Raw genomic sequence first — 9,366 nt, 5'->3', positions numbered from 1 at the left:
CTGGCGCTCAGATTTCTTCCATGTCCTCCCTGAGGAGAGAGGCCGTCTTGCATCTCTGGCCAGTGATGTGGACACAGCGAGTACGTGGTGTGTTCCTGTAAGTCGTGATAGAGGAGGACACCTGTCCAGTATAGCAAAGTTATTTCTATCTATACGGAGCAGGAGGGGGTCATGCTATCGGGACAGATGACCCCACCTATCGGGAGAATGGGGGGAGCGGTGGGTCTTGGCTCAGCACATCTGGAGCTTCCCCCATTGTAGTTTATAGGGGGATGGGGAAAGATTTGTATAAACTACAGTAGTATGTGCTATGTGTATATAGATAGGTGCATATACATACTACACACGTGTGTGTATTTGTGTGTGGTGTGTACGTACACCATAATGTCGTGTGACGGTGCCATCTGTTAGCCCACAGCCTCACTTTGTCTGTAGCCAGCTCCGAGTGTGAGGGTCACCCTGATGTATGAAGCAGGATGGGAATGCTCCTGTAAAAGAGGCCTCCGTAATAACCTGAGTCCCGTTCATGACTCACAGTTTGAGAGAATATCGGCCATCTCCTTCCCCAGGACGGGGGGGCCACAAGTTGTGCACCCTCTGCTTTGGAGCAATAAAATTCACAACCTTTTAAAAGGGGCAATGCTTTTTGCCCGCATCAGACGTGTGCCCCCAAAGCCAGTGTGAAAGCTGCCTAGATCCCAGGAGACCTTACTAATTGTGGCGCCAGGACATCCGTGTAGGATTTCCTTACCGAGCGCATTAACTCTTCCATATCTGCCCCTATGAATAGTTTTCGGTGGGTTAGGTGTTATTTTCAGGACCAGATCCTGTCGGCAAGAACTGGAGCTCCACACAGAGGGAAGTGCGGCCACCATTCATCCCCTATAGGACAACAGCGACGTACACGTTGTAGGTTACTGGTATCATTAGTCAGCGGGGTCAGTATTAATTAGCACAGACAAAGAATATAATGAAAGGATTTTATTTTACAGTAGAACAATTAATGTTTAGTGCAAGGAAGAAACAATAATGACGGGACATGCAGAAGAAGCCTTAACACCAGGGTCAGGACTGTTACATAGGGGGGTGCTCGTCACGTTATGTGCAGGGTTAATAAAGGTAGTGAAGGGCAAGACACAGACTAGTGAGAACCCCAAGTCATTCCCACACATGGCACCAGTCAGAGCCCCCACCCACCATTATAATAAGCCCTCAGCCTCCCCCCCTCATATGAAAAGGTCTACTAAATACTCCGACATTCAGATAAAAAGATGTGTGATGTGCACAGACCACTAGACTATGAGCTGCCTCGTAAAGGGCTAACCCAGTGGGCACACAGACCACCTACTACAGGTGCCAGACAGTGGGCACTGGCAGCCACTTCAGTCACAGGAATACAGCGCCATCACAACTTATGTGTATGGCAGGAGGAAGATCAGCGGCTGCCAGGTAACTATGTGGCTCTGCTCATAGAGATGGCACACCGACCCCGAAAACAGCTGCGCCTGCCCAAAAACTGGGATTGGCACTCCAGAGAATAAGACTGAGCTGCAATACCAGACACAGCCTATGGATGAGAGGGGCGCTGTGTTTCTACCCTTCCTGGGTATTTTAGAGAAGCCTTTCCTCGTCTCATGATTTGTGCACTTTAATTTAATTCATTTTCCTTCAGCATAAAAAAAATCTATTTACAAGTGATACAATATGACGTCACCCCGGTCAGACTATGATTAGTCACGCCGTAGAAGTCCCCGCCCGCCACAATGCATGTCTGTGGGATCCCCATATACAATCAGAAATGGATGGGACACAGAGGACAGAGACCACCCGCTGCATCACCACTGCCTCCCATCTCAACACCATCATACATACAGAAAGTAAGGTGGCATCCCCTCATCTGGGGCAGAGATGGCTGCCAGTGGTGATGACCACCTCTGAGACCTCAGACCATCCACCTGGTGAGTTACTGGAAAGGGAGGTATAGTATTTCCAAAAGAAAAAACATATGGTTGCAGTCTTCCAAAACCAGTGCCACCCTGGTCCACAGATCATGTCAGGTATTACAGCTCAACCTCCTTCATTTCAATGGAGCTGCAATTCTCAAAACACATGGACAATGGTCACCCTGTTTCTGGAAGAAGGCAGCCATGTTTTTATAAACCTCTTCACGGTAATTATCTGCTGCCATCTTTTCTGCACCAGATGGTGGTTTTGATTGCACACTTTACATGGTGAGTGGGTGATCCACAATGCTGCAATTTTCTGCACACAAATCCACCAGGGAGTTTACTGCATGACAGGGGACGTATACAGGTCAGTGGACAGAATACAGATAATGGGGAGACCATAAGGAACGTGGACCTGACATGAATCTATTTACATTCACACTTCATATATACACACACACACACACACACACACACACACACACACACACACACACACACACACGCGACCTCCGTGATGTCTGTACATAGAGGTATACGGTGGTGTTCACACTGTACATAAGGGAGGCTGTTGGAGAAAGCTGTAGTGTGAGCACATCAGGGGCACTGTCCTGGGCCTGGGTTACTTCCCCAGCTGCTTGTTAATTCCAGCAGGGGCAGAAGGCATGATCGTTAGAAAAATAAAATAAAGATGGAAGTGAAATACTGTGATCTGTCTCCTGATGGAGGCCGGATGTAACAGCCCCGCGGTTATGGCCCCAAGACTGCTCCCCATCTACACCTAACATCAGGGCGTGACGCGGTGAACAATCCCTTCAGTTGGTGAGCACTGACTTTGGCAAAAAGGGTTCCTTGTGTGATGGCGTCTGGATGCTGCTGGACAGGATGGGCTCAGGTGTCCGCGGGAGGCTGTATAAGTACACAGCACCTATGACCAGTCCAGCGCCCAGAGCAAAGGGCAGGTCCACGTGGAATCCAAAGAGGTGGACAGAAACTGCTGTGGACACCACGATGGACAGTGACGTGGCAAAGCCTTTCAGGATGTTGTCCGCATATTTGACCACCACAGCCACAAGGAGGCCACCAAAGGCCTGATTGAAGATGACGCACCACACCAGGGGTGTGTAGCCGTAAAAGAAGCCACGTTCAGCCATTGCTACTCCATCTTGTTGCCACATGGCCAGGAGTCCCAACGCTGTGCCGAAAATGCCAAGCTGAACGTTGCGCAGCCAAACAGAAGCAGAGCTGCCCTTAAGGATGCGCTCAAAGTATACGCCTGCAAAGCCTGAAGACAGACAGGACACCGCCACCGCCATCAGGCCCACGATGTAGTTCTGACCGCTCACTGCCACGTTTTCCTTCCCACCAGACTGCTCCGACTGTACGATGGCCACTCCGACGAAGAGAATGACGAGGGAGCCCCATTGCAGCCTAGACAGGCTCTTCCTCAGAAGCAGCACAGAGAACAGGGCCGTGGTCAGGATCTTCAGCTGATAGGTGACCTGGAACACGAGAGAAGAAATGTGACTGTAGGAAAACGGGGTCAACAAGAGGAGCAGAAATGTGACTACCGGAGGACGAGGAGCCCGAAAGGAGGAGCAGAAATGTGGTTTCTTTTTGTTTTATGATGAGGTAATAACCCCATGGTGCCATGTTCTATGTGAGATGACTCCTCTTTAATCAGAAGATGTAAGAGATTTCCCAGCTCATGATGTGCTGGCCATATCTCATGGAGTGGATGAAGCCCCTTTATTCTTCAGGTTGGGCAAACCCCCATATATTAGCCATCAACTGGGAAATATCCTTTTAGGAAAACAAACCCTTGATAAATTTAAAAAAAAAAACAAAAAAAAAAAACAATTTTATATATAACCCAAATGGCCGCAGTTTCGGGGTTTGCCGCACGGAGCGGTGACTGTAGTAGGTTTGGGATTTTGACGTGTCTCCATGAGATTAAGTGTCCAAAACAATGTGGCCTATTTTTACCATTTCCATCTCCAGAGACGTAAGAAGGTGTGACACCACACCTGGATTGTGCTAGGCTTAGTGGCACACCCGTCTGCTCCTCCTGAAATCCGATGGCCCTATAAAGGGACCTGTCATGTTAGACATGTGTCTGATCTGTGGACAGCAGGGTATGGAGGAGAAGCTGGGCACAATGACATGTTGGAAAAGATTCAGTGTAACAAGTATGTTATTCATTGAAATCCCTGGTGTTTGTCTGTGAGTCCAGTGGGCGGTCCTACTGAGTGATTGACAGCAATCTCTGCATGCAGTCATACAGGGATCAATCTCTCATAGGACCGCCTACTGGACTCACCTATAAAAACACAGGGATTTCAATGAATAAAAATCAAGTTTTACATCAAACTTTCCCCACAGGAATGTTCATCAATCTGATCAGCTCCTCCGACTCTACAACATCCAGCCTGCAGGTCAGAGACCGTTATTAACATGACAGGATTCCCTTTAAATTAATGTGTGTTTGTAAGAAAGGGGAAGCGATGAGTTTGGGCCAAGATGTGATCTTACCTGGAAGGTGGCCGCTGGGAGATTAGATATGGCCACATACTGCAGGTTATTCTGTAAGGTGTAGATCAGGGAGGGCACCGCCAGCTTCAGCGTGTCCATGTACTGGATAATGATGGCATCGTACAGATATACCGCCAGCTCCTTCATGTTGCCTGCACACACAACATATGTTATAGATGGTAACAAGATCGCACAGCCCCATAACTGGAGACATTGGGAGGGTACACAGGTCTGTACCCGCCTCCGCCGCAGTGGGCAACAAGGGTTAGTTTAATATCCCCCCATAACAATGGCTCCGGCTCTGCAGTGTCAGTGCTATCAGAGGGATATTGTGTGATGCCCAGGTGCATGCACAGCTGCTGGCCGCCGGACAGCCACGTCATATATGACCTGCAGCTGTCTTACCGGTTTTGTATAAAGAAAGCCCAATCATGGTATGATGACGTACTTTTGTGCTAGTCCTTTAATTTTGTTTAGTTATGAGACAGGCTCTGGCCCTTTTCCTGGCAGCAAGCAGAGATGTAAAAGAGCCAGAGCCTGTCCCATAATTCACATGGTCCGATACCCTGTAATTGCAGATGAGAAATTCGTGCTGTTCTGGTCTGATCTTCACTTATACGCCACATGTCCTGGGCGCTTCTTCCACATAGCGGGATGTGCAACGTCACAGGGCCTGTAGTGAGCGTCAGAGGGGTCCAGGGTGGCGGGAGATGTGACGGCCGGACAACTACTAATCGTACTGCTCATCTCTAACTGTAATACTCGTCAGGAGGAAGAGATCCAAGTGTTATTTCCCCACAGCAATCTTGAAAGTTGTGAATAACTTATTAAAAAGCTCTATAAGAACATTGGAAGAACTAAGCTCTTCATTCATGGACTATATAACCCCTACAAACAACCCCATACACATTATAGTCCTCCGACCAATGATCGGGGAGGAAGGGCATGTTTGATTGCAACACTATCTTTTGTTCTTCCTGGAGATAAGCCCCCACCAGAGATTTATCCACCCCCCATACAGACTGGATCTTTATATGTGTTTGGCGAATCTCAGCTGGAGACTGTGCACACAATGCTGTGCTGACCACAATGACAAATACACAAGCTAAAAGGATTACGGTCTGTGGTGAGGACCCACTATAGTTAAAAGAGACCCCACTGTGATAAGGAGGGTACAGGCAGGCCAGGCATGTGTCCACATCTACATGGGGTCTCCTCCGAGTCTCTGATACTTGTGATTACTTCCTATAAAAAGCCCACAGCACTCAGTGTTCTGTCCATATGCATCCACCCATCAATGATCCTAAAGATCCAGGGACGGACAGACTAGGGGAGATAGACAAGAGCAATTAATGGCATCCAGCCATGTCTACTGTATACCTACTCAAGTCATGTCACACACTGCACCCCATCACTGCAGGTGTCCATGGACCGAAGACGGAGCTGCAGCTCTAAGCCGGACATGATATTTATCTGCAGATGCAGGGAGGGTTGTAGTAACATCTGATAGCATGCAATAACAATCTGCAGATAAACATACTGTGTATGACTAGCAGCTTAACAGACTTCTGTGTCGTATCCCCAAGACAACACTTCTTGTCTCATCCTGCTCACAGCTCGGCCATCATTGTTGCTATACTACAGAACACAATGAAAGATGTACTAGGTGGTTGCAGGAAGAGTTGTCAGGGGGACAGTAGCCTGCACTGACTATTTAGAATAAGCTCTTACCTCTCTTCTGGGCCAGCATGAGCAGCAGACAGGTGATGCCCTTGAGAATCTCTGCCATGACCACAGCGGTAGTGGAGAAGAAGCGGTCCCCGGGTAAGGTGCGGGCATAGCGAATGCTGAGGATGAGGGAGGCATTCTGGACAACCAGCACGGCCAAACTGAGATACTTGAGACGACGATTGACCCCTGCAAGAAACAGGGCACAAGTTAGATTACCCTCCATTATACAACCTGATAGTGGATGCACTTGTTACACTGGTCCGGATGGAGGACTCCACCAGTACATACAGCCAGGCATAGAAAAGGTGACAAGACAATACTGAGAGGAACAATTCACACCTCTCTGCCCTAGAAAAGAAAACCTGAGAAATAGGACAGATGGCTGCTGTGATCGTTCTCACTGACCACCGGCCTATTAGACACTCACTACCCACTCCAACTGTTGCCAAACTACAACTCCCAGCATGTACTAGATGCACTCACAAGTCTATAATAGTGGTCTGCAACCTACATCTCTACAGCTATTGCCAAACTACAACTCCCAGCATGTACTAGATGTACTCACAAGTCTATAATAGTGGTCTGCAACCTACATCTCTACAGCTATTGCCAAACTACAACTCCCAGCATGTACTAGTCGTCGTACTTACAGATTACGCATTCCATGGTCTGCACGGAGCTCAGCGATCTGCGAACCTCCAGCTACGATGAATCTACAACTCTCAGAGTACACTCTGATAGGTGCATTCAGTACAGGGGAGTGGGGTAGATAATGATCGGAGGTGGTGGTCCCAGGGCATGACACACACAGGGTTAATACATCACCAGTTATCAGGACACCGGTCTGTCTGGAGCCAAAATGTAAAGCTGCCCCATAGAGGCCATTGTTCTGGGGTCCAGACATCCTGGAGAGTAGGGATTCCGCTGCCCCTCCTCCGTCTTACCGCTCATACTCGTTACAGGTATTCCGGGGTCACACTGGGGTACCAGATACAAAGTGAGCACTGTCCTGTGGGGGAGCCCCGTCCCCCTCTAGAGCTCAGTGCAGAACACAAGCAGCATTCATACAGCGGAGGAGCCTGCGCACTGCTCCACAATCCTCCACGTAGCGCTGATTTACCAACCAAAATCCACAAAAAAAGAAGAAATGTAATAAACAGCAGTGAGGAGTGGGTAGAGGAAGGTGGCGAGATGCCACGTGCAATCCTCTCACCCAGGTGCACAGATGCTATTGCACTACACGCACTAATACGAGCTATTGCTCCCTGGTATCAGCTGCTGCACTTGTAAAGGCCCCAATATCCGCTGCTTTCTGGGGTCGCCAATGACCTGATGTGTATGGAGGGTCTCTGCTCTCTCCAGAAAGCCCCCAGTCCCCAGACTGTTTTCCAATGCCAACATACCCTATCGGGCGCCCCCACCACACTGCAGGGTCAGGGCTCGCAGACATTCAGCACATTCCCGATAGATGGGGTCCCGGGCTCTAGAGTGTAGTCCCCAGAATAAGGACCCTCAGGTCTGTCACCAGTCAGCAGAGGGTTACTGTCCAGACTGGCCCTTTATATCTCTTCTACACATGGATCACAGTACAGACCATACACAGCTGAACTACTACCCTCATCATCCCCCCAATCTGCAGACAACCCCTAAGTACTAACATCACTAATCCGATACAAAGACTGAGACCCCCAGGACTACAAGTCCCAGCATCCCCTCTAATGTATGAGCCTTGTAGAGCATGCTGGGACCTGTAGTCCCATATGTAGGAGAAACCCCCTCACAAATGCTCTGTGCTGTGCAGAACACAGCAGTGAGCAGCCTCAGGTGTCTGACTGCACTACAGGTCTCAGCATGCCCTCCTCCTTGCACGGACTCTTACTGTCTCCTGCGCTCCTCCCCGGCGGGCTCCCCGGCTCCCTCAGCTCCGACTGCAGCTGCTTCATGTCCCTCTCCTCGTCCCCAGAACCGGCAGCCGCTGCCATTTCTCCCGGCTCAGCCGCACTTCCGGGTCCGCCACACCACGGCAGCAGCAGCCAGCTCACTTCCGAGCCAACGTCACCAGCACAGAGGGGAGAACCCTGGTGACTAGGAACGTTCTAGCCACAACACGGTTTCCCGGTTACGTCACGAGACCTGCGTCAGTACCTACTCGGGAGAGTGGTGGGTTTGTAGCACGAATTATTTTAGAGCCCTCAGCCCAATGCCCATTGGTTCCATAAGGCTGTGGACGAGAAGGGTCACATAAAAATAGAGAGGGCAATTAACACACTGGTACAGGAGAGCGCAGACGTATACCGACAGGCCGGCGCGGGAGAGCGCAGACGTGTACCGACAGGCCGGCGCGGGAGAGCGCAGACGTGTACCGACAGGCCGGCGCGGGAGAGCGCAGACGTGTACCGACAGGCCGGCGCGGGAGCGCGCAGACGTAGAGCGACAGGCCGGCGCGGGAGAGCGCAGACGTACACCGACAGGCCGGCGCGGGAGAGCGCAGACGTACACCGACAGGCCGGCGCGGGAGAGCGCAGACGTATACCGACAGGCCGGCGCGGGAGAGCGCAGACGTATACCGACAGGCCGGCGCGGGATAGCGCAGACGTATACCGACAGGCCGGCGCGGGAGCGCGCAGACGTATACCGACAGGCCGGCGCGGGAGAGCGCAGACGTATACCGACAGGCCGGCGCGGGAGAGCGCAGACGTACACCGACAGGCCGGCGCGGGAGAGCGCAGACGTATACCGACAGGCCGGCGCGGGAGAGCGCAGACGTATACCGACAGGCCGGCGCGGGAGAGCGCAGACGTATACCGACAGGCCGGCGCGGGATAGCGCAGACGTATACCGACAGGCCGGCGCGGGAGAGCGCAGACGTACACCGACAGGCCGGCGCGGGAGAGCGCAGACGTATACCGACAGGCCGGCGCGGGAGAGCGCAGACGTACACCGACAGGCCGGCGCGGGAGAGCGCAGACGTATACCGACAGGCCGGCGCGGGAGAGCGCAGACGTATACCGACAGGCCGGCGCGGGATAGCGCAGACGTATACCGACAGGCCGGCGCGGGAGCGCGCAGACGTATACCGACAGGCCGGCGCGGGAGCGCGCAGACGTATACCGACAGGCCGGCGCGGGAGCGCGCAGACGTACACCGACAGGCCGGC

At 51.6% G+C, this 9,366-nt stretch overlaps 1 protein-coding gene across 3 annotated transcripts; it reads right to left on the bottom strand.

The window, feature by feature from the left end:
- Window positions 1-966: 966 nt before the first annotated feature.
- On the bottom strand, window positions 967-8,377 carry SLC35A2 (solute carrier family 35 member A2). 3 transcript variants are annotated; one of them, XM_073541229.1, is made up of 4 exons: window positions 8,359-8,377; window positions 6,210-6,395; window positions 4,479-4,630; window positions 967-3,448 (listed from the first exon to the last, which is right to left on the bottom strand). In XM_073541229.1, the coding sequence occupies exons 2-4, from the start codon at window positions 6,265-6,267 to the stop codon at window positions 2,762-2,764; spliced, it is 897 nt and encodes a 298-aa protein (XP_073397330.1). In that variant the 5' UTR covers window positions 6,268-6,395; window positions 8,359-8,377; the 3' UTR covers window positions 967-2,761. The 3 variants fall into 3 exon arrangements, with proteins under 3 accessions (XP_073397330.1, XP_073397328.1, XP_073397329.1); XM_073541227.1 differs by lacking the exon at window positions 8,359-8,377 and adding an exon at window positions 8,089-8,350; XM_073541228.1 differs by lacking the exon at window positions 8,359-8,377 and adding an exon at window positions 6,860-7,427.
- Window positions 8,378-9,366: the final 989 nt, after the last annotated feature.

The sequence above is a fragment of the Dendrobates tinctorius genome, unplaced genomic scaffold (genome assembly GCF_039654945.1).
Source record: "Dendrobates tinctorius isolate UK_male_01 unplaced genomic scaffold, ASM3965494v1 ptg000120l, whole genome shotgun sequence".
Taxonomy (NCBI): domain Eukaryota; kingdom Metazoa; phylum Chordata; class Amphibia; order Anura; family Dendrobatidae; genus Dendrobates; species Dendrobates tinctorius.
The sequence above is the reverse complement of the archived record's forward strand: the minus strand, read 5'-3'. Positions and strand labels throughout refer to the sequence as shown.